The following is a 25,820-nucleotide window of genomic DNA, read 5'->3' on the forward strand; positions in this document are numbered from 1 at the left end:
ATAATCCCATTAAATTTCAAGGTGTTGACTAGACGAAAGGAAGTTGGTGACACATTGCACTGTTGCACTGAACGGGAGATAATCCTTTCAGAAAAGCAAATCAAAGCCCATGATGGCCGGTAGTAGATTTAAAAAAATAATAATAATAATTACGTATGTAGCGACGATCCTCTCCGTGCGCTTGATCTGCCGGCGAATCTCGCACTGGCCGGGCTGCAGCAACGTGATGCCCTCGTCGGAAAACACGTAGAACATGTTGCCCACGCTCAGACCTGCGGCAAAGGATGAGGTCATCAACACCAAAGCCAAAATTGAGTATAAAAGTTCTGGTGAGAAGAGTTTTGGGGGTGAGACTTTTTTTGTTGACACCTTGTTTTTGATTTCAGTCTTTCTGCCTGCGTTTACACAACCCGCTATTGTAAGCTCGGTACAGTGGATAGAATAGCGAACGCTCGCCTGCCAGCCGACAGCGGCGGATGCTGCGCTGCCGTTGATAAATGCACACAAAGCATCCGTAGCTGCTACACTGTAAAACGCGCCGTAAACTGCAGTACAGAAGCGGTGTTGTTGTTTTTCTGCGTACAATATACTCCTCATCCAGACAGGATTGGATGCTTTCCGCAACAGTGGAGCTCTGAGAGGTAGGTACGGGATAAAAAGAAGAAAAAAAAAAAGGTTGATTGTGTGCGAGAGGCAGTTGATGAAAGGCTCCTCGGCAGTAGAAGAGAAGGCGGGTGAAGCTGACAAGCTGCTGTTTCTTATGGACAACATAGATTGTCATTTATATGCATTCAGTAGCCCGGGAGAGGCCGACGTAATCACACCGATACAAAAGGAGCCGGGAAGTATTTACTTACCTTCCTCTCGCCACAGAATGTTTGCAACTGTAAGACAAAAAAAAAAAAAAGGAAGACATCCATTGGAATCAGCTGAGGAGTAGCTCAGGCTACTCGTTTGCTCTTTATCTTACGCGTCTTCTTGGCCGAATCTTCCACAAACAGCGAGGAGATGTCCTCGTCCACGCCCACCTCGTTTTTGGCGATGCAGGTGTAGGCGCCCGTGTCCTCGTAGCGGACGCTGCCGATGAACAGCTCGCTGGCGTTAGCTAAGAGAAAGGCAAGCAAAGAATGTGATGGGAATTCCCAAGCGGCATTTGGATGGACACGTGATAACTCCTGTCCGCTTGTGTGTCAATCAAACAAATAGCATTCGTCTCGCTTGACGTTATCGTGTCCAAAAACAGAGACACCTGGCAATTTGTGTGGCGCAGGCTGTATGTTCATTCCAGTCGTTGACATTTGTCGACATCTTGTTTTATCATCCCACTAACGGCGCGCGATGACTCACGCTGGAAAAGCATTTTAATCGCATTCCAAACGCTCATTTTGGTTCTGGCGAGCCTTTGGATTAACCATTCATTAAATTAGTGGGGGGGTTTTAAGTCTTAATTTGCAGGCTATTTGGTGACGGGGGAATTTAATTGAGCTTTTAATCCTGTATGACAAATGTCAATTTGTTTGGAGACCTTTGGCGGCTTCGACTGAGATCTAATTGATTTGTTTATTTTGATGGACGTGTCATTATTTGTGCAGAATGCTGACCTTCCATTTTTCCAGTAAAAACATCAACAGGCTTGAAATTCAATAACCTCGGCTGACCTTGACCGGGCAAAATGATTGAATAACTCTCGATCTAATTGGAGCTGTGTCCTGAAACCCTAAGCCAAGCTTCAAACTGCAATTTAAGAAGCCTTTATAAGGCTGACTTGAAATCGTAACTGTATTTTAAAACCATGGTCTTGAAACCCTGACCCAGGCTGTAAACTATCATTTGGAACCACAATAAAAAAAAAAATCTAACCTGGTCTTGAAACTGCTGAAAGAGTAGTTAAAATTGAACAAGGCCTGAGGGTTTATGAAGAAAAAGTTGGCCATAAAATCCAACAGTGGCTTATTTGGACCCCCAAACAAACCAAAACAGAACCTGTGCTTGCCTTTGAGAGCAAGCTGCTTGGCAGAGCGCGGCTGCAGCTCCACGCCGTTCTTCAGCCACACCAGCTTGGGATCGGGGACGCCGTCGGCGCGGCAGTGCAGGCTGGCCGACACGCCGGGCTCCTGGGCTTGCGTCTCCGGGTACACCAGGATCACCGGCGGGACTGCGGCGCGCAAACAAGAGGGGGGGGGGGGAGGTAAGACCACCAGCGCCGCGGAATTACTTTCACGGCGGCGTGGAATGAATTCGCAGAGCCAAGCGCTCGGGGGTGGCTTTATTATGGCTGCTGCATGAAAAAGATGTTGGACGACTCGGCGGCGCCCGAGGGGAGGAAAGCTGTGAGAGAATGTAGACGATGAATGACACCTCCAGTTTGCAAAAGCACCTCAGAGCCTGACAAAGTCGTTGCTTTTTTTATTTTTATTTTTTGTATAGCGTTGGCATCTCTGCAGGTCTACTGGAGGGATGAGCGACTGTAATAAGCATAGAAAAGAGTCCAAGCAAAAAGAGCACAATACTTTTGGGAAGACACCAACAACGTAATCTCTCTGTTCCCTCAAGACCCCAATGTGTGTTCATCCAACATTTATTGACTTCTTTTGTACTGCCGATGAAAGCAAAGCATTTTCAAATCTTTTCTTTTTCCCCAATGTGCCTGTGACTGCAATGCGGGGACCAAGTGCTGCTGGAAATATTCAGCACCATGCAGTTTAAAGTCAGCAAACAAGGGAGCAAGGAAATAAGTAGGATGCAAGGAAACTTGGGGAGCAAGAGAAGCAAGGTGCGAGGAAATGATGAAATCAAGGACATGTCGTGTCCAACTAGGGATTAGTCGGGAAGAAAGAACTGACCGTTGACCTGCAGCACGTGCGTCTGTTGGATGTCCTCGTATCCGTAGGCATGGCAACTGTAGTTCCCCATGTGAATGGTCGTCACCTTGGTGATGTACAGCGAGCCGTCATCCCCAAAGTCCTTCAACACACATACGGCGGATGGGAAATGAAGCCAGGCCCAAACGGACGACGGGGGAATAGCGGCAGAGGAATGGGACCGAGGGACGGGAGGAATCCGGGCAGTTTGATAGAACGCGGCGGGGTGGCGGAGGGATCGTGGGACCATGAATCAACGGCGTTTGGGAATTTGATCCGTGGTGCTGACAAATTGCAAGGGTTAAAAATATATCAGCCATTAGCTTGACAAATGGGGGTGCTGCTATGTTGCGGCGGTGCGCACCTGGGGGGGCCGCGACATACATTTTAGGGGCGGATTAAGGCATTAGGTTTTTTTCCCTTCTGCCAAGCGGGATTTCCTGCCCATCTTTGCTTCACGCCGGTCGACAATTCTGATTTAAAATAAAATGGGCCGACCAGTCCGTGCTGTGGATGATTGACATCTATTATGTCCAATGGCGATAAAAACATTTTATCATATTATTTTTTTCTGGCTGATTGGAAAGACGAGGCATTAAAGTGACAAAAGCCAGGAAAGGGGGGAAAAAAAAAAGAAAAAAAGACAGCCGGTATGCCACTAATGCGTTTTCTGGCATTGTGCGCCAAATCTAAATGGCGGATTCCAAATGGCACCCAGCCGGCATAATGGGATGTTAACCTTTTATTTCATCGAAATGTCCTACGCGGGCGGCAATTGCAGTGCGTCCGTTATTTCTATCAAAGCTTTTGTGCGGCGTAGGGCATTGGAGGTGGCTGGCGGCAGGGTTTCAAATCATTTCATTCAAACCTCTTGTCAATGATTTGTTCTTCGACGCGTTCAAGTGTCACCGTCCCCCGCCATCGCCGGGAAAGAAAAGACCCTCCGTTTCTGTGCTCTTAATCACGGTGCTGCCACTTATATGCAAATACAAAGAGTTGCACGGTCATGTAATCAAAATAGATTATGCATTCCTTTTACCACGAGGGGCGATTTGCCACTTTGTACGTCCACTTGGCTTCCCCAGACGTCTTGTGTTGTTAACAATTCAAATTTAACTACAACTGTCGTGTACGCAAAAGAATAGCCATTTAGTTTTCTATTCAAAAAAAATAAACACAAGAAGTTATGAAATACCCCAATTAAAGGAAAGTGATTGGACGCTAATGGAAAGGGAACTCACATTGATGTCCTCCAGGTCCAGGAAGTTGAGAACCACGCCGTTCCTCTTCCAGATGATGGGCGGCCGCAGGGTCCCCTGGATAGCGCAGGTGAGCACGGCGCTCAGGCCCACCGTCACGGCAGAGACGCTGACCCGTTGGTCCTCTGGCAGGCTTAGCTGGACCACCTCTGCCAAAAGGGGAAAAGCGACCCACCCGCGTTGGTTCCGTGATTAGGGAGGAAGTCATTGTATTATGAAGTGATGAAAATGTGCTGATAAGGCGGAACGGCGACCGAGGCTTAATACATCTCCAGGGTCTGTCTCATTAGTAGCGGAGCGAAGAGGATAAACAGCTGTCCCGGAGTGATTCCGCGCCAGAATAAAAAAAGCACGTGGCCCAGGACTGAATATCATTCTTCTCGTTAAGGCAAATTTATGTTCACGGAATTTCGGTCACCTTTTGCAAGGCGACCAAGAGCTATTCTCCTTCGCTGACCGGCTGTGAAGGAGAGATGGCTTAGGGTGGATTTTTTTTTCGGATCGGTGTCGTGTTCTGCGAGAGGCAAGTCTAGCTTGTAGCAATTGCATTTAAGACGCACATTAACAACGTGTGCTACTCAGGCGGCAAGTCATTGGCCTCAGCAGCATCGTCCGTTCCTCCGCTTTGCCTCGTAAACGTAGCAAAGGGTGACAACGGAGTCGACGGCTCTCCGCATCAGTAATCCCTCCAGAGATCTTCTACGTGCTCCGCCTGCCATCGCGCTCAATTTGCGTCGGGCACGCTCGCGTATTCCCACCTCGGTCAATGGTTTGGCGTTAGCGTGTGGCTTTGAGTCGGACTCGTGCTGGTGTTTTTATATCCTCACTTGTTTTTTTTTTTTTTTGCAAAGCATTTCTCCGCATTCTCCTCCAAATTCAACGATTCAATCAATTCCACATTTGCATTCCCTTTGAGTCCCCCGTATGTAGGTATGGACTTACGCCACAAAACCCGAAATGCTTCCGTCTTGTCTCTCTTTCCCTCTTTCCGTTAGCACCACTGATTGATTAGCGGAGCTCCCGGAGTCCCTGAATGGTCAATTACTAGCTTGTGTGCGAGCGGACTATTCCGGGAGAAAAGGGTGGGAAACTAACGGGGGCATCATTTTAAAGATAATGTCATGACATCCTTGCTCGGCCATGCGTAGCGACAGAGAACGTCCGCCTGTGGATATGCAATTTGTCCCTTCCTTGTGTCAGAATGGGTTCAAGTCTCGGGAGGAAGCCTCGAATAGCTTTACGACAAGCTCTTCGATTTATTTATCCTTCTGCGTGCATAGACACTAACGCGGATGCTAGTTGGCTAACGCTAACCACTAACGCTAAAAGAAATCTTCCGGCTCCTTTCAAGGGGACTCGTTTGGCAGCAAGAGAACGACTGAATTTACGAAAATGATACTCTCGCTCTCTTGTGAAAGTGACGAGAGCTCCGACAATCCTGGTAATCCTTCATCTTTACGGTGAGGAGCACCAAGCCCTAAACCTCCAGCCTCTTTCTGACAGCCACAGGCTAAGTGGTCTTTCATGTTCATGCGAGGGCTGGCTAAGGGATCTCAAAGCCTAGCGTAGGTCTCGGAGCGGGTTTCACCCGACCCAAGGGTCGTAGTCTGGAGAGGTTAGTGGCAAATTGACTGTATGTATACCGCCAGCATTTTTTATGACTTTTAGGCCTTTTCTTTTATGTGGCCTTCTCGCCCCAGGCTACGTTCACCGACGGGGTCGGGATAAAAAAATAACTGTCCTCATGATAACGCCTTTGTGAGCCGTGGGGAGCGGGCCGAAGCGACAGGCGGTGCTACGACTGCTTATCTCGAGGCTGAGGTGGCAAGGAACATACTCGACGGATGACTCGCTTCTAGTAACCGTTAACCTAACCTATCAGTCATACCCATAACTCGAGAGATAACCTTCATCTTAATCCGAATGGAAGCCTCGACACCTTCGACCTGAATCCGTAGCATCCTACAAGCCCCGCCCACCCCAACTCAAAATGTGGCCTCGTCCTTCTGAGCAAGCAAAGGCGCAACCAAGTATCTGTTTGGAAAGCCGCAAGCTGACTCGCTTGTCTTCCCTCTCGACTCTTTACGCCGGCGTTATATAAGAGCCCCTTTCTTCCGTTTCGATCCCGTACTTTAGTCAAGGCATAACTGCGCGACTATAACCCAGCCATCTGGCCAACTCGCTGACAATTCACAGCAAGCAGATGTTTTCCTTGAAGGGAACAAAAAGTCTTTAGAGAGTATTGCAGGGAAATATGACTTTCTCTGCTGTGCTGGCAAAAAAGAAAAAAAAAAATACTGACCGTATTTCACTAGGACAAGATTTACAACTGAGATCTAAATGCCGTAGGTTAGGTTGGGTACAACCGGGAAGCAAAATGATTTCAGATCTGACGACCGCGGTAGAAGAAAAGCTATCGGGGTCGACGTAAAGCCTCTCACGAACCCCCTCGCGGATTTGCATGTCTGCGGTTAATTAGACACGAAAAGTTGTCAGGAGGAAGGGGAAAAAAAAAAGCGAGCGGCGCAGGGAGCAGTCTCGGGTGGGATTACTCTCCGTGTAATGTCGAGAGATAGGCAAAGATTTGTCCGACGACGGGCGCATCGCCCAGCGCGAGGTCAGAAAGATGATTTTACATGATCTCAGAATCGCATTTCCCATCGTCAAGCCCAATTTGTCTTCCGGTAGATCATGTCCAATCCGATTTTGGTCACGAGTAAGGATTGAAGTCGACTCTCAATTAAGGTTCTAGATTTAGACGAGGACTTTCAACTAAAGACAAAGTTGGACGTGATATGAATCACACACTCATCATGACAGGAGACGTGAAAATCAAAGACCGACTTTGTGATGTCCTGCATGTTTTTTTGACGGGTCACTGCTCAACAAAGCTTTCTAGTGAGGTCAGGTAATGTCATCCCCTCTCCTTACATGGAGGCAGAGTCTGCTCTGTGTGTTTGAGTGTATAAATCCCGCACGGCAGCGCTGCACAGTGGCTGAACAATAAGTGTATTGCTGCCATAAAACAAATTGATGGCCGCTGAGGTTTGCCGCTTGTGTTTCTTCATTCAGCCGGCCAGTAAATTATTGCTTCCCCGCCCCGCCTGTGCTCATCTCCGCCTTACATAAAGACTCCGGTGTTCCATCTGCCCGCAGTATGTGCGTACCGGAGGGAGGGAGGCAAGCAGGCAGGCAAGCAGGCGGGCGGCGGTGGGAGCGGCGGGCGCGGGCTCTACGGCGCACCCCTCCCTAATTGTTGATCATGCACTCGCTTCCTTTAGCGCAACTCTTCCCTATGTTTCCTCTCCCGCTCGGGGGAACGGCGAGTGTTGCACAAAATGAATGATTCAGATATTAAACAGACAGGCAACAGTTGCCATGACAACCGGGCCCAGCCATTCCTCGCCACTTGTATAGCAGACGCCGCGTAAAAGGGATTCCGGTGTTTATATTTGTGGTTGTAGCGTTGGAGCTGTTCTTTGGGACGGCTCGACTCGTGATTATGGTGTAGCGCCACTAGCAACAGTGGCTGGAAATCTTTGACATATGCTTTTACCTTTTAGAGAGGCGTTCCTCAGGGGAATGTTTTAGGTCCATTCATTTTCTATAGTGTCTAAAATTCAAATGATGCCATTAATTCCCCAGCAAATACTTTAGTCCTAAGGTCATTTGGAAACCTTGTGTAAAAAAAAAAAACAAAAACTTGCAATTAAATCAAAAAATGAGGCTCTTGCAGCAATGCCAGGTATCCAAAGACTCTTGTCAACATAAAACATTCCATTTGCCCTCTCTCAGTCTACATGGCCGTAATTTTCCTTCCGCCGCTCAAGTGATTAATTAGTCAAATGTGCCTCGGCTGCAGTGTAGCTTCCACCGCGCCGTAATTCCACCGTTAGACGGGAGTAAACAAGCAGGGAAACTGACAAGAAGAAGAAAAAGGAGAAAACAACGGTAACGTGAGGGGGGGGGGGGGGAGTCATCCCAATTAAGAGCCTTGCCCGCCGTCTCTTTATAATGGGAAAGTTGGGAAAGTGCTATGCAAAGTTGAAACCAAGTCGGCTGCATTAAAATTCACCACCATCATTCGCCGGTGTCTGCAGCCTCCTCCGGCCGGATTCACACCGTACACGTCGGAATTTGGCCACAATTTTCACGGAAAGGTTCACAACAACCTTCAGAAGAGATGAGCTACTTCCCAAGTCTGTTGCTTTTCTTTCTCCATTCTTGGGGTATTTTGATAAGAGCACATCACAGAAAGGAGCTACTAGAAATCGTCAACATAGTGCTTCATATTTTAATACACTGACTCGTTCCAGGAGCCAAAAAAAAAATTGTGAATGGCTTTTTATAACGGCTTTCGCCAGCTTTTGCGTCCTCATAATGTCGGGGAATTAGCGTGGATGTAATTAGATGAGGCGGGCGGTGTCAGAGGTGCTGCGATTCACAGGCGGCGGATTAGACGGGTGAGCAGGCACTTTGGTGGATGAAATAAGAGCAGCGCGTTGTCAGTCAGGAGATACGTCATCATTTTGAATCTCATCGTAATGCTATTAGCGTCTGCCGGTTGTTCGGCGGATGCCTTTTATTCTCACCAACGCCGGGCAGACTTCAGAGTGAGCATTGTTGAATAATACTGTCATTGTTAATCATCTTGGCACGTATTGGGATGAGTTTTCTGGTTTGGAATGTATTTGACCTACTTTATTCCACTATGAAAAATATGAGTCATTCAAACTTGACTCACGGAAGGCGGTGTAGAACTCGTGCAGGCTGAGGTGTCCGTCGTTGTTGTAGTCGTCGTAGCGCAGCAGGTCCTGCATGGTGCAGTGCAGCAAAATGTCGTCCAGGTGCTCTTTCATGGAGATCTGACATATGAGACAAGTATATATTTTTTTGTAAAACCCCAGAAATTGGAAAACGGATTAATTTGAACCAAAAAATGACAGCAAATGGAAAACAATTTCTAAATATGAATTGAATACAAGGTAAGAAAAATAGTTCAAACTAAAATATCCACCGTCATGTCAGTACCATTGCAAATAAAATAGTTGCAAAGAGTTCATACGCTTCCGTTAACCGTTTTGCTTTACTATGTCCGGCAGCCACGATTTTGCTGCTCCCGTCCCGGTTTATTTTTTCCAATTGATTGTCTACAGCGCCGCCGTGCATGTGTCGAGGCGAATTAAAGGGACGTGACAAATTCAATTTATATATTTTGGGGCCTGCGGTAGGCCACGGCCACGTGTTCCGCAGATAACGTCTGGTCTGGCCGTGGGCGTGCATTAAACACTCCCCCGACCAAAGTGTGAGAATCTTTCCCGCCATAAAGACCACCCCGCACTCGTGTCTGCGTCTTGAGGGATGACTGCAATTCGTCTATTTACATTTCAAGGCAAAACTCCTTAAAGCCTTTTCAGAGACACGTCGGCATTAATAATTACCAGTCGTCGTAATCTTCAGTTGCATCTCAACGCAGTAAACCCGCCGAATGAAAAGAAAACAAAGATTATTTCTATTTTTTGCCAGTAAAAAGTCAGCCATAAATCACTCTTGAGTTTTTAATTTTAAACAGCCAAGCGCTGTGTAGGCAACAATGGCGGCGAGGTGACAGAAGATTAATTACTTGCAATGTTTTATTCCGATTTGGCAGGCGCTTATTAATTTCAATGCGGGGATTGTTTTTGTTTATTTCGAAGGCATCACACAACTCCATTGTTGGTTTTTTTTCCAAACGATTGCAACCAAAAGCAATCAAGAAAGAAGGCACTTGTGTACACTCGGAATGCTAATGCTAACGATACAACTGCTTTGGTAGGCAGTTTTTTTTGGGGCTCGTAATAGTACAAATACAAAAGACAACTGAAACCATCAATTGATTTAGGCCGCCACCCACCTTCTCCAGTTCCTCGCCAACCAGTCGTCCGTCCTGGTTGACGTCCAAGTACTTGAACATGGTGTCCACCAGCGCCCGCCTGGCCTCCATGTCCCTTTGCTGGTTCCGTTCCGTTTCGGGGTTTCTCGGGACGGTCTTCATGTCCAGCAGCAAGCTTTTCAGACGGTTGTACTCCGACATGGTACACGCGTTACCTGCGGCACGAAAAAAAAATCTCAAGATGAATCTGTAACCTGGTTTGGTTGAATGTGGTCAGTTTGCAAACCATAAACAAAGCAGGCTGTACTGTTTTTGTTGTGATTCGAGTTGGCAGACTCCGCAATGACACGGATGATTCAAGTTCTTTTGTTTGTTTTTACGCTTTTGGCACTTGTTGCGTAACACGGACTCATTTGCATAATGTGACAGCACGTCAGCTCCAATTAATTATGAGTAATCCACATGATGACAAAAGGTAAACATCTGTGTTTAGAGCAGCTCAAGCTCCTTTTTTCAACCTTATCTGGGGGGGGGGGGGGGGATTACGCCGCCTTCTCAGTAGCAGACGATATGGAGCTTTTCTGAAATAGAGCGGGCGCAAATTAATCGCGGGTGGCAACGGCGGCGTCAGCGGCTTTATTTTCCCCGACAAGCTCTTCCAAAATCAATTAGGACGCCAAACACGTCTGCCGCACAACGAGTGGGCCTTGATACTGGTGGAGGGATGGCGTAAATAAACAACAGACGGCGGCAGGAATCTTTTTTTTTTCCTTTTATTACCCGCTAAGCTTTTTGACAGGAAAAAAGTAAAGACTGTCTATGTGACTATGTGAATAAATCACGTCTGCTGGCGGTGCGGCAACTTTCAAAGCTAATCAACAGTAAACGACAGCGTGCAATGTGACATTTTGTGATGTCACTGGAGCGCAACAATTACCTCATGATGATATTGTAGAAAATAGAAATGCTAACATGCTAATTGGTTGTTTTAGCAGGTTTGCAAGACGGAATAGAAATTGTCAGCATTTGACCAAAAAGAGACCATGTCCACACCTATTACAGAAAAGTAGCTAATGCAGCATCATTTATGCTAACATGCTAATTGGTTAGTTTAACAGCTTAACTGTACAACTATACATAAAACATTTTGTTGCTTGGGTGAATGACAGTATTCCCCGGGAGTTGTTTTGAAGACCCCCAAGGAACCTCCAAGGACACACACAAGCATTTTATTCCCAGACGGTATTCATCTTAGAGAAGAGTGGGGATGGAGAGGGCGAGGTTGCGTCCCAGGCGGCCATTTTACCATAAAATAATCCCAAAGCGCTCCAAAGTCATGATTCATGGCAAGTGTCTCTTTCGTGTGCTAATGCATAAATATTATAAATATAATAATAAGCAGGAGAGCAGATGTTCAAGGGTTGGGGAAAGATTTTTTTTAGGATGGATTCAGTAGGTGACCATGCAACAAAAAGTGGCTCGAGATGGGCAATTTTACAAACACTGAATCTTGTCAACGCAGCACAATACAAGCAAACTCGACATCAGATCCTGATTCACAGCTTCTCCAACAATATTTTTTTATGTGTCATAGATTTATCTGGGAAATAATTAGCCAGCCACTCTGGCTAAAGGGAGCAATCTAAGGCTGTTAAAAATGAAACGGCCTTCTTGCTTTGACCTCAACTCCACTCATTTTTATTTGTCATTCAGCCGCTGTATGAAATATGCTTTGGTTAGCCCCGGGCGGGCGTCCTCGACGGCTCACTGGCAGGCAGCGCTGAAACGAGGTCGCCATTAGAGAGGTGTGGCGCCGCCGCCGTTGCTGGCAGCAGGTAGAAAAAAAGCAAGGCTGAAGAACAGGCCCATTAAGCAAGAAAAGGGAGCTAATGAAGGGGCAAATTAGCAGAGCGCAAAAAACAACAAATAACACGTGTCCATGTATGAGCGCGCAACAACTCACCGTTGCCTTTTTGTTCATTTGGCCTCTGCTAATCATGTCACAAGCTACTCGGGGTCAACAGTTGATTTGATGTATGCATTAAAACAATTGCTTCGCGCGTGAGACATTGTTTTTCTCTTTGTAAGATTCTTTTGAGTTTGGACTTTTTACTTTTGGGTTGCTCGATTCTATAGCGAAACTCTGGAGATTTGCGGAATAATGAATGCAGTAATTAACCAACAAGGAAAAAAGGAAGGGAGGAAGGAAGGGCGGGAAATCGGAGTAATTAACATCGCAAGCAGGATTAAGCGCCATCTTCACATTCCTAATAAGCCACCCCGGCCCGCAAAAAATACATTTCACCCTGACATACTTCATCAAATATTTCCTATCCCCCCCTAAAAAAAGAGAGAATTTATCTTTTCATTTCTACCCTCTCAGAAGAAGTCTGTCTAATGTTTTTCTTTTTTTTCTTTCTTTCTTTGATTAATGTGCCGAAGGATCCGCTGCTAAAAAGTCAAACGGCAAGAAAAGAAATCTTGCTGACGTAAGTCAAATGTCACTTAGGCGAGCGCTAATTCAGTTTTGACCTCAGATACACTTTCATGGACATGGTGAAAACAATTTTAGGCTCCCCTCTGATGGGGGGAAAAAAATAACTGGTTTTGAAAAGTTTCAAAAAAGCAACAAAATAGGGCGGGTGCAAAACTTAAAGCCTCCATCCAGTCTTACGTTCTACGCTTTAATATAGCTCCTGTACCACCTCGGCTCCGACTCGATTCCAGGTACCACATCGCCCCCAATCCCATGTCCGAGCCATTTATAGCAAACAGTTACATGGAAAAAAAAAAGCCCTACAATCTCCTGTGAATTAACAGACAGGAGGCGGCAGAGGTGGTCTTGGCATGCTAAACTAGGTCACCGGTCGAGTCACGTGTTCTCCCGTCGAGAACGGGAATTTTAAATGTGACACTGTGATTGATGAGCGTGGCCGCCCCGCCCCCACCCGCCGCATTCCCAACTCTCCCGTCTTCAATTACCGCCATGAATAAATGCATCGATCCGTCTCACGACTGTCGGGTCTTACATGTTCCTGGGACAAACGTCAACGCCGGATGCCATCAAACGCCGCTTGTGACTATCCATTACTTCTTTTTTTTCGAAATGCCACACTAGTGATGGGGAGGGAGGATTTTTTTTCCTGCCTGTTCATTACCCATGTGGCACCTGTAAAGTTTGCTTTAAAAATCATCAACCTAAAAAGAAGCACACCAAGCGAGCGATTTAGGTTTATCCAAATGAGGACTCTTGCAGTGGTGCAAGTAAAAAGGCCTGGCTGCTGATTTGCAAATTCTCTTTCAGTCAGCCAGTTTCTCCTTCTTCATTTTTCATTTGAACATCGGCGAGATTAAACGCAAGACATTTGATCTACTGGCGCGCCCGCAATCTCCGACTGGCTTCCTCTCCGGGGCCCTGAGATGAATCGGCATGCCCGATGTCTCGGCAGAATGCCAAGACGGAGGATTAACGCGGTTTACATCATGGCTAGCGCCACTAGTTTGAGGCGCTAATTGAAGCGTTGGGCATGAGGGCTGATTATAAAGTAATGGGGTGGTGGAGGAATAGCGGGGTCTTAAATGGGGACATATTATGTCAAATGTACTATTTAATGTCATCTAGTGTGAAATGTAACTTTTAGTTATCTGCCTTTTTCAGAAAAAGTCTGCGGGCGAGCCCTTCTGCCAGATTGGGACAACCAAAAGGCACTTGTTGATAAAACACCAAATTGGTAACCAGCTCAACCCAATCAAGTTTCAGACCCCCAAAAAAATTTCAGCACGACGGCCGAAGCACGCTCCAACGGTAAGCAGAATTTTCTGAAAGCGGCTTCTGATTGTATTTATTGGGCCATCTGTCGTTTGGCGATGTCATGTCACCACACTGCTGCTTTATTTGACAAGTATGTGGCTTGGTGCTAAAATGCTGCATGTTGCAATACGCAATTATAGGTCATTTATCAGCTACGTTGTTTGTGAACTACCTAAATAGCCCCAATGTGAGGCTATTTATAGTCTATGAAATGCACGGAGGAGCAGCTGTGCTCCAATCTACATATACAACACTCACATACTCTAAGGTGTCACGTTCAGCCGTTTCTATGGCAACAAGCCCGCAAGGAACGCGAGAGGAGGACGAGGACGCTGGCCGTCCCTCCCTTACAATGATGAGCCGCTTAATCACTGACCCGTCGCCGCCGCGTGCGTGCGTCACAGATACAGATTGGACGTAATTAACGTCAACGCGGCGCTAAATAAGCCTAATGATTGCAAAGGACACTTTAAAAAAAAATACACATGAAGTTCTCACGCCCAACATGCCCCCCCCCCCAAAAAAAAAAAGAAGCTGCGATTACGATAAGACTCTTCGTTGCTTATCCCACCAGGAGGAGGGCGAGAGATCGGCGGTTCACACCAGCGGGTGGGCGGGCAGCTGGCCCCACCCCAACCTCAAGCGCGCAACCTCTAACTCGACACTAAGAAGACTTAAAATAGTATTATTACTGGCATAACAGAAGTGTGAAGCCAGAATATCAAATATCTGTTAGTATGATTGATGATGATTGCCAATATGTGTCACAAGATGGCGCTAGTGTCGCACTTGACTATTTGACCGAGCTATGGCATCGTAATTTCTCAAACTGGTGAATCCACAAATATGCATCTGAACACCATAAATGGAAAAGTAGCAGGAATAGTTGGCTTCCGACACATATTGGCGTGTGTGTGTGTGTGTGTGTGTGTGTCACGCAATTAATTAACACTGTTGATCCATGTGTGTTGCAAAGGGGAGATTACAGCCGCTTATTTCTAATAGGTTGCGGTTAATGGAGTGCTCTTCAAGCAAGCTTTGAGAAATGGAGCATCTTGTGTATTCAGACGACAGCCGGGATTAGACGCATGAAGAATGACGACGTGTGCGCGTTGAGCAATAGGAGAGGTGCATCGGGTGTGATTACACATTAATGCTTCGTAAATCACTTTGACTCACCTGACTTTTCATTAAGTACACCAATTTGCCTGTATAAACATGCCCAAAAATGCACATTTTTGAGAGCGATTCGCAAAAGCCTGTGAAAGAATGATGAGCTGAACAGACTCGGCAGAGGAAATCAAACATTTTTGTGATGTTTGTTGAAGTTGCACTTTTTGCTGCCAAACACAGACAAAATAGTTTGGGCGAAAAGCGCCACTTGCGTTAATTTGCCCCGATTTTCGTGCAACCTGTATGTTTTGAATCACAGTTAGGTGAAGCAGCATGCGGCTCATCACCTCGGATTGTTTTCCTTCCAAGTGAGTGTAAACAATTTCATGTCTGTTATGGACAATGTCCACTGCGTTCTGTCAGTCGGCGCAATATCCGCCAAGGACGAAACGGTCGACTTGAGGTTAGAATGTGAGAGCGAGAGTGTGTGCGTGTTTGTGTGTGTGCATGCTCGCACGTCTTTTTAGCACACTGGAAAAAGCAATTACGGAAGCTGAGCCGAGTGTTTGTTCACGCGGGTTGCGATGCTGCCACTCAAGACGGACTCCACTTGTTATCTCATTCCTATACACACTCACATGTCCAGGAAATGCTAATCACTGACCACCATGTTAGGCATAAAAGCTAATGAACGCTCATGGTTATGATAATCCATTGGAAATTTTGAAAAAAAAAAATCAGCCATCATCAATCAAACTGAAATTGGATGACCATGTCCAAACTCGAACAGGACGGCAGCCATTTTGGTCCTCTTCGCAATTGGGACACGGGGAACCGTTTATCAGTAAATTTTATATTCGGTAGCTAATATTTTTATGCATCACGTACATAAAGGAATACTCGTTGGCTGCATCGACAAAAAGACCCAAAAATGCAATAACAGAGTTTAACAATCCCCATAAAAAGGCCGTAAATCAATGATATGATTTAATAATACCAAGCGAGTCGATAGCAAGGCTGCCCATGTCGCCGACAGCAGTTTAAAGTCGACAGATGGCATCCGGGGGCCCCCGGGGACCACGCTAGCGCTAGCGCCACCTGTAACGCTAAAAACAACAAAAAAGGTCAGCGGCATCCATCCACGGCGGCCATGTTCTCCGAGGAAATCACCAGGGATGAGCTTGGGGGCGAAAGGACAAAAAAAATAAAACGAACAATAACACGCACCGCTAGCTAACTTTGTTCAGGCAGCTGCCGGGGTCGCCCCTTTCCTCCCTGCGGGTCCTCGAATTAGACGGTGCTACGTAGTCAGCGACTCGAGCGGGACTCTGCCATGCTAATGGAGCCGCTCCACCCATCCCGAGGCGCCGCGCTCGCTAATAATGAGCAGCAAGGGCAACGTGACACGCTATGCTGTACTTTGGGTTGGGCAAATTGATGGGGATGTTGAAAATGCGTCGTCCTCTAGTGAATAGGGGGCCCGCTTTCTTGTATTGCGGCAAAAAGTACGGTATTGGAGTTCCAATTTCGACTAAATTGTAATGAATTCTAACATTTGTGCTGTCGTATTTAAGGTCTCAATCGAACTGAGAAGGGAAGTGAGTGGCAGGGCGTCCGTTGGGCTGATCAGTCAGTCCGCTCGCGAGTTAGCGAGGTGTCAATCGAGGCGGGCCGCGCGCCCTCTGGTCTGACGTCTCGGCAGGCGGAGAGCGCTCGTATATTTATGCATCTGACAGCTCCCATTACACGGCCTCCCCGATGTTCAAGCAAAAACTTCCCCGCGGGTTCGACGAGCGAGGGGAGCGCCAGTCATTGCGCCGCATGAAGAACGAGCCCGGGCGGATGACAAACTGTACGGGAGTCAATTAAATGCCAAAATTCAATTAAATGAGAGTGCTGAAAAACTCATAAAAAGCCCATTTTGAATAGTTTTGGGCCATTTTTTAACTAGAAACGAATGGTTGTAGGCCGCAATGAATCTCAAAAAGGCATCTTACAATGCTGCGGTAAAGTCATGCCTTGAGAAACGACTAATTTGTTCTGACAGCACGCTGGTGACCCAGAACACTCGAATCATTTCTGCAAATGACTTTCGGGGATCAAATTCCGTGAGCAATACCCCAAGATTTTTTTTAATTCAAGAAATAACAAAATTCGGCTTTACTTTTGCAATTTTACCGTACAGTTGTCAACATTCCGACCTTGAGAAAGCAAAGACAGGCAGCCAAATTATGCATTTGGCCTTCACGCGGCTATTAAACTGATAAAAGCAACATCCGCAAACAAAGCGTCAGAGCCAGACGAAATCATTCATCACTTTCCAATTCCTCGCTCGGCTGCCGGCGGCTTTGTTTTTCTTTTTTTCTGGCGATTGGATCCGTCATAACGCCTCCAAAAATCATACGCTACCACCTGTTAGCGCCACGACAGATGTGAGCGAGCGCCAAAAAGCGCCCCCTTCAATAAATCACAATTAGACGAGCGCTAATGAGGAGCTTTGCTAACAAGCGCTAAAAGCTACATTAGGATGCGCATGAGTGTTGGTCCAAACCTTTAAAAAGACCTGAAATGTAAAATGTATAACGAGCCGTGGAAAAAATGACAACATAATGACTCAAATTAATAACATGCGGCGTAAATGCGTGTTAACAGTGGGACATCCACTGCTGGCAACTTTAATTCTTCCCCCCTTTTCTTTTTTTACTTTTGTATTACAGCCAGGGAGGGAACAAAGAGACACAGATTCTAATGATTCAGCCGTGATGAGATCCGCAAAGATGAACTAAACACGGAAAAAGCAAGGTCCCACTGCGATTTATTTCATTTTTGGATCACATAATAAGCTCGAAAAAACAAAGAAAACTCGTTTTTGCTTTGTATCCTTTTTATTGGACAGCAACAGCATGTTTGAAAAGTTGAGGGATATGTGCTACGTCGAAATAATGTAAGTAAAACAATACGTGCGGTCTATAAACAGATGCTATTAATCTTGCAGTCTAGTATTGATCTCTGGAAAGGGCAATTCCATGAATGTGTATGGCGAGAAGCTATCGCCGTATCGATCCGACGCGCTGTCTCCAACAAGCTACACATCCATCTACTTAAGCTATCAACCAACCAAATATCTGTCTACATAACCTACGTACAATCTACTTTGCTACATATTTGTCTAGCGTCACATTACCAAGTGTGTAGTCCTATGTGGCCTCCCAGTTAAAAAAAAAAAAAAAAAACATTGTGGGGATTTGATCTATTTTGGAATGAGGCTATAACATTAGCTAGCTAGCTATTTGATGTCAAATCTTTAGGTTTATATTTCTTTTAGAATAAGGTTGTAACATAGCAAGCAACATGGTGGAAAGGTGTCATATGATCAACATAATTATGGTTTGAGCTGGCTTTACATTTCTCTCACATAGTCTGGAGCGCAACGGCAGATCATAAATTATGTATGTCTATTTTTCACTAGGTTGTTTGCAGTTGTTACAGCAGCGCACGATGAATAAGTGATGCGCACTAAGTTGTTGTTTTCTATCATCTGCGTTGTTTTTCCGATAGTCCACCATCCTTAGCAGTCCCAAAAAAGTTTCATGTTTTTGGGAGAGGGAGGCACGAGGGACTGGGCGTACAAATGGTGGGACATCTCTATCTGGGACAGGACATCCATTTGCCAAGGCCGTAATGAATTAGCGGGGAGGAGAGAGGCTAAATGAGAGAAAGACGGGTGGCTGGGCGGCTCGTTAATAAGCCGGCGTTAACAAATAAAGGACTGTCAGGGGAGGACTCGCAGTGGGTCCGATGTGTCACACTTGGTTCCCCGGACTGAGGCGAGTCCTCACCTGGCTGACGGTAACTTTTTACTTTGCATCAGCACGACCTTGGTAACTTTTAACTCCATTTTGGGGCAGAACACGCAGCATTTTAAAAGCGTCTCGGTGCGGCCAACCTTATTCCGCCGGGTCGATGATGACACGGATCGTCACCGAGTTAATGGCGTCCGCGTCAAAAACGCTACGGACACGTTGGTGGCGAATCCAATACGGGAAGAACCGATGATTAAAGTGCAGCAGCCAACATTGACGGATAATGGACGGCTAAAAGCGGAGGAGAATTCCCGCAAGTCGTCCACTCCAAACAAGCATCAAGCAATTTGTTCCCCCTTCTAACAGGACGCATTAAAGCTAATTTCCTAGATGGCGCATTTTGTGTCCTGATAAACAAGGATGGAGTAAAAACAATGTCAGGGCCGTCAGAAACAAGTCATTCATTTGAACCCAATTTCTTTGCTGTTGACTGTACGATCCAAGGTTCCTTTTTGTCAAATCTCGAACCGCAACCACCTTAACCTTGTTAGGATTCAAGGTTTTCCAAGACAAGACCGTTCGTAACACCTCAGCTCAAGGTAAAATCCGTGAGCTCGGAAAGGCCATGTTGTAAGATGAACTGGGCCAGTGCTACAATGCAAGGTTTTCCCGACCTTAAAGCTAACATTACAAGCGGAACTGGGTCAGTGCTACTCGTAGTGGCGCTTAAACCCAAACATCTGTGCAAGGCTCAGTCTAATCGGGCTCCAACCTAAACTGGGACAGTTTCAATTTCAGGTTAGGCTCCACCCTGAAAAAAAAAAAAAGCAGTCCGCTGGCCTTAGCTAGGTTTTTGTTCACCATTAGTTCATTGGGACTATTCGGATCCCAAAGTTAACGGCACGATCGGGTGTCACACTCATCCCCGATGAAGTGTTATAAGCTGGAGGATACGTGGGAAAAGTCTCCCGCCGCTGAGGGTGTCCAACCCCCTCTTGAACCCCGTCGCAAACACGACCTTCTGATCTGCATTCAATCAGGGAGGACGGAGATGATTAATCAGCCGCCGCTGATGCTTAATAGAACCTTTTTAATCAACGGCGGGGTCGCAAGTGGCACGATCAAATTAGAGTAATGATGAGTTTAGCGTGGCGGGTCCATTGTACTTTATCCCATTTTTAAAAGGATATATAAATAGCCAGAAGTCTCAGAATCGTCTCTACTAATGCCGGGACAGGGAGTCCCCGTCTCGTCTTTCCAAGCCTTTCAACCGGTCACAACAATCCAGATGAAAGAGGTCAAATTCGACACCGCCACTTCTGGATCGTAGCCTGAAGCAAAGGCAAAGTGACTTTCACACTACAGCATTTAGGTTTTTATCGAAATTTGAGAGCTTAATCAGACGCTCGTGGCCCAAAGGCTGCCGGGGGCGGGCGAGGGGCCACTTAAAAGGGTCTGGCAGTTTTCTTACGGTTTTATTTACTGTGATGGCCAATAAGTGAGGAAGCCTCGTTGTTCTTCAGAGGAAACACGAGAAAATTAAAGCCGAGAGCAGATTGACGAACGCTACCTGTAACTCGGCACGCTGCGGTGGTGTCGGACCGCTAATGTTAATCTGGATCTTGACCAAAATCTATTTGAAGGGGACACCTTCAAACTGATGGAGAAAAAAAAAAGCCATAAATCATGCTTCAGAGCCACTGTAACCATGACAACCAAGGGCTGAGATCCCCTGGTGTTTGTCATTCAGCCACATTGAGCGGTAAACAAGCGACCGTGTGAATCAATTAGCTTGTTTGGGAAATACGTATTTGGCCAGCCACCGCCGGTTACGTCTCGTCAACTCCTTTCTCCTCCGGTTAGTTGGACGCCGGCAGTCTTAATCAGCGAAACCTCTTTTCTCTATCTCCAGCCGCTCTCCTTCTCCGTCGTCTGGTTTCGATGGCCTAATTTGGCGAGCGAACGTAGCTAATGTGGATTAGCTATGCGCGCCGGCGCGGGCCAAGAATTCCTATCGGCTTAACGGGCCGATTAAAACCGCCGCCACGATTGCGTGTGTGAGCGCGCATGCGAAGGATGGCAAAAAAAAAACGAGCTCCTCTATTTACACATCTGCACCTTGAGGGGAGTAGAGAATATATTTTAATCTGAACTGGAAAAGGAGATTTAAAGCTACGCCGCTAACAGATGTCAGACAGGGACGGGAATATCCGTGAGTCGGGATGAAGTGGACTTTGATGCGACGTACTTTTGTGAAACGGGAGTCTTTTTCTTGACTGCAGAAAGAATATTGCTAAAGCACGACGTCGGCTAACCAGAGGCTGAGCTTCACTGTGTTTGTTTACTGCAAACGTCTGCACAGTACAGAAGAATGGCAATCCGCAAAGTATTTTCTATCACGCGGCGTTTGTGAGCACAAAAAGCCTTGCGTACACGGCCTTCAATCGTCGTTCCATTTAAGTGCCATTGCGAGTACGCTACTTGTCAGGGTATCGTTTCCCAGACGACAAACTCAACCATGGGGCTCCTGACTGCAAAAACAATTTGATTCTTTCATCTCCATTAAATGAATATCCACTACAACCATCCCGGTTGCCACAGAGATAGTGGCGGCAGGAGGCGGCGCACCCGACAAGTGCCTCAAAGAAACAATTGTCTTTTTTTTTTTCCCCCAGGAAATGTTTCTGTATTAAATTGAAGTCGAAAAGCCTTCAAGTACGCGGACTTCATTTTGAGTCCGTCGCCCTTGAGGGAGCTTTCAGAGAGCTCTTGGTGTCTGCATCAAAACAAGCTTTCATAACTCAGAATCATTTCTTCTCATTACCGGTAACTTAAAAAAATATTTATATACAGTTGGTGGCGCAGCCGGAGCTAGCTCTTTTTTTTAGCAAGAGTATGGCGTCAACGCTCATAATAGCGTTCAGGGCGCGGCGTTTACCTTTGAAGAAGCAGTCCTTGCTGTGCACCGCGTAGATGCGCCTCCTCTCCACGCAGGCCGTTCGGTAAACCTCGCAGTGGTTCTCGTAGAAGCGTCCGTCCGAGCCGCACACCGGCACGAAGGAGGCGCGGCATTTCTCCTGACACACGCATTCTGCGCGTCCCGTCGTCGCCATCAGCACGCATTGCCGTCCGCGACCGCAGTACGTCCTCCGACAGGGGCCGCTCTCCGAGTCGGCTGCAACAAAGAGGAAGGACGGCCGTTTCAATAGAGGCAAGCTAACATCTAGAGTTTCCACATATAACATAAGCTCTTTTCATGTATTCCATCTCACATTGGCCCGGAAGAGGAGAGTTCACTCGCCTCCTTATCCCTTCGTACTAATTGCCCGTCGTGTTTCACTCTCTGACGCATCTGTGGGAAATGCAAACGAGCCCCCCCCTGTCTACCCCTCGGCGACCTATGCGTTCGTGCCAAGGTCGACTACAAGACGGTTCGCCGTCTCGAGGCGAGAGAGATTAAAGCGCTTAGTGGCCTACCGCCGGCTCGCTTTCTTTCGATGAGCAGGCCCTGAACGTGTCTGCCCCCCCCCGGCCCCCCGCTTACAAGCATACAGCACAAAAGTAGCTAACAATACACAAGATGTTTGACATTTGCACTCTCTCTCCAGACCAAAAGGCTAAAGCCTACCCGTCTAAGCGGGTTGGAGTGGAGACCGCAGTGTTGTTGTTCTTTTATTTGCGGCGGGGGGGATCAATTGGAGGGCTGTAATGATCCGTTCCCGACACAACGGATGCATGTTTGTCTTATCTGTCTGACATTTGGACAAGCTGGCGTGTTGATTTACTTTTTCTATAAGAGGATGCCGGCGCGATGGTCGACGAGCGCCGCCAGTTTTCATTTCTGGCGGAGCGCAAAAGATGGCGGAACTCATCCGACTTTTGAACTCGCCTGAGACTTGAAACCCAAACAAGCTTTAAGTGCACTCTTCACTGGAGTCTCTCGGCAAAAGCCTCGCCACGTTTAGCCGCTCGCAGGCCTGGATTGACTTGAACCCGGGGCAAGGGAAATCTCCAGCTCTTTAAATCCTTTGAGCGGCATCCCCACTCCATTTGTGTATTTAATCATCGGCACCGTTTTTTTTTGTTTTTTGATACTCGTCCAACCCCCCCGCCGCGGGCGCAGAGGGACACTCGCTAGCTTCCTCGAACCTGGCGCTCATTCCGCAAAACCTCCCCGGGGTGCCCGCGTGACATTTTGACTCGGCTTTTGTCGTGGAGTCGAAATGTGCTGACGCAGCTTGTTATTCGATTAGCAGAGGGAAGCGGGCCGCCGATAATTGAATTCACAGGGGACGAGCTGTCGATGGGCGCCTCATACGTGACAAAGCGCTTGTGACACGACGGCCTTGCCGGGAATGAATATCAATGCAACATAACAACAAAAACTTGCAAGCTGAGATAAGACAGCTAACGTGCGGCACCAAAAAGAACGGATGTTATTGGAAAAGCGCAAAAATACGATTGCCGTGATAAAGGGGAAAAGCGTGAAATTGATTTATATGACGGCCTTAATGGATTCAGCCCAAAGTAGAAAAGCAACAGCAATACTAAAAAAATTGATTAAATGTATTGTATTCATGTGTCTGGTTCTTTGTTATTATGTTAGCTTAATGGCTGTTAGCTTGCTAGCATTTGATCAATTTTCATTTCATATTGTACCTGATAACATGGCATGATGTGAAATGTTAATTATCTCAGAATAGCAGCATTTTAGCACTTTCAAATAGTAGCTTCCTGACCTTTTTCTTCTTAACTTGTCATAATGTACCTCAGCATAGCAGCTATGTTAGCATTTGATCAATTCCCAGATTCACCTCCTCCATACTCTCCTGCTTTCTGCCTCCTTGATAATTTGCAACATAAATCTCGACAGTTTATCGGACGATAGCAAGTACGACCGCAACGGCTCTCATGCCTGAAAATCCCTCATTCCCCGAGCCAAGATATGGGCGGGGAAAAAAAAGAAAAACCCCGATAAATATCAGCCGTAAAGACGTGGCAGATGGTGTGCAGCTGTTTGCACCAGCAAAAACATGACAATTTGTATTCAGCGCGGATTAGCCGCCGTATGAATGTTGTATTAAACGTATGGAAATGAAAGCACAAAGCAGTTGCACAAAGCACTTAAGGCTGCAGCCTAAATATGTTCCGCTGCATGTTTTACCTTCTCATTAAGTCAGGAAATGTGCAACGTTGCCTTGTAGCGCAGGTGAAATCAGCTCATTTGCCTTTCTATAAATACGCCGCGTTCATTTGCTCCCTTACGTTTCCCACACCAATTATCAAGTTGCTGTCTAATACTTTTCTTTGCTACCGATCATCCGCAATTACTGATCGGCAGAATTGAAACATCCTGCAATGCTTTGACTTGTTGACTGTCAAGTATCATGTCAAGAATAGAAAGTCATCATCAAAACTTCTTGTTTTTATTTTGTGTCGTCTAATTGTATGTTTTTCGTGTACTGTGTCTCGTCACCGTGGGATGGAGGAAACGGAATTTCGGTCTCTTTATGTGTCTTGACATATGAAGGGATTGACAATAAAGCAGACTTTGACTTTTGACTTTTGAAAAAACTCAAGAATCAATCTGCAAAAGTAAACAGCCAAGAACCGCATCACATCAGCCAATAAGCAAAAAAAGTACATCATGTCTTCCCATTTACATTACAAATGACAATAAAGACCCCCCCAAAAAAGAGAGAGTGAGGAAAAACAAAATCCTAGACGAACGAGGCTATGATTACAAATCACAACACGTCCCCGAAGCGGCATTTGAGGCTTCGCTCTGCTCTATCTTCTGCGGCTTTGACGACCGGGCAGATTTTCATGCCGGATTGCGCTCGCGATATAAATGAAATATTACAATGGCTACTAAAGCGTCTGTGGGGTCCTCTTTGACTTGACATTATGGAGACAAAAGCACTTTCATACGCGATTAGCGAAGCAGCGTTAGCCGGGTGTCAGTGGCGTAAGAAAGGCCAGCAGATAAACAAGTGACTTATTAGCTTGTTTGCCGTGTCTGGCGCAAACACACAAACGCAGCCTCAGTACATATTTAGACAGTTTAGCTACCTCCCCCAACAATAACAAATGATAAACTCAAGGACTGGCAAGAGCTTGACATCAAACGCTAACAACGTTGCTTCGATTTTCCAATAACGTGATGAGGACTCGACACGTCTCGCAGAGCGTGGGAAGATTGCACAAATGTACAAGAGAGCGGCCGAATGATTTCAATTATCTTATAAAGGGGGGTGGGGGGGGTTATCATTAAAAAGGAAAGCAAAAATACTATGACCAAAAATATTTGAAATAATTAGGGGATACAGAAAAGCAAAGAAAACAACACCCGCAAACCGTGCCGTTTATTAACTCGACTTCATTTTGAGTGCAAAAATAAATCCCATTCCCACCAAAGCGCACTTGCCACTAATTACAGAAACATTTGCCTCCCCACAATTGACGGAAAATGTGTTTGTTTGTACAATATGCCTTGCGATTTCCAAGTTCATCAAGTTGCTCGCGTTGGTGCATGGAAAAGGAAGTTCAGGCAAAGTTCAGTTAGCATTTGACTTAAAAAAAAAATAATAATAAAAATCTTGTGCTTTTTAAACCAAACAGGGAAAAAAAATGTGAAAGGTGGGGGTGGAGAGAATGAAAATATAGCTGAGAATGTTGCTCGCGAAACGAGGAATACGCCGCTAACCTCATTGATGATGCACTCTTATTACATGCTAATGTGATTGGACTGGAAAATGTGAGGGAGGGGCGAGGGGTTAAGACCTCGGCAATCAGCGCAACTCAAGTAGCACTTTCGTAAGACTAGTCATAAGAATTCCCACGTATAAATTAGGTCGAATGAGAGAGACGCTTTTGAGGTCCTGATAATATGTCGTGCAAAACTGTCGGGCAAGAATCGTTTGAGCTGACTCCCAACTGCCCGTCACCAACAGAGTGCAATCTAAAAAATCCAACATTCCGATCACACAGGAAGCCAGCCATTCATTCATTGGGGTGACCCTCCCGCCCTGCCCCGCCCGCCGTCGCTCCTCGTCACGCACCTGACAGCATCAATACGGCGTTGCGGAGACAGAAAACCGA

At 46.4% G+C, this 25,820-nt stretch overlaps 1 protein-coding gene across 3 annotated transcripts in view; it reads right to left on the reverse strand.

Moving 5' to 3' along the window:
* fstl4 (follistatin-like 4) overlaps nucleotides 1–25,820 on the reverse strand; it is a 49,552-nt gene that overhangs the window by 6,166 nt on the left and 17,566 nt on the right. The window contains exons 1-10 of one of the 3 annotated variants that reach the window (XM_061299592.1): nucleotides 23,459–23,851; nucleotides 21,658–21,894; nucleotides 10,014–10,207; nucleotides 8,865–8,985; nucleotides 4,103–4,269; nucleotides 2,844–2,964; nucleotides 1,994–2,155; nucleotides 971–1,105; nucleotides 858–884; nucleotides 154–272 (exon numbers count right to left, since the gene is read on the reverse strand). In XM_061299592.1, the coding sequence (XP_061155576.1) occupies nucleotides 154–272; nucleotides 858–884; nucleotides 971–1,105; nucleotides 1,994–2,155; nucleotides 2,844–2,964; nucleotides 4,103–4,269; nucleotides 8,865–8,985; nucleotides 10,014–10,207; nucleotides 21,658–21,832 (1,221 nt within the window). In that variant the 5' untranslated portion in view covers nucleotides 21,833–21,894; nucleotides 23,459–23,851. The other 2 variants (XM_061299593.1, XM_061299591.1) reach the window with 2 other exon arrangements.

Source organism: Syngnathus typhle, linkage group LG15, assembly GCF_033458585.1.
Source record: "Syngnathus typhle isolate RoL2023-S1 ecotype Sweden linkage group LG15, RoL_Styp_1.0, whole genome shotgun sequence".
Lineage (NCBI taxonomy): Eukaryota > Metazoa > Chordata > Actinopteri > Syngnathiformes > Syngnathidae > Syngnathus > Syngnathus typhle.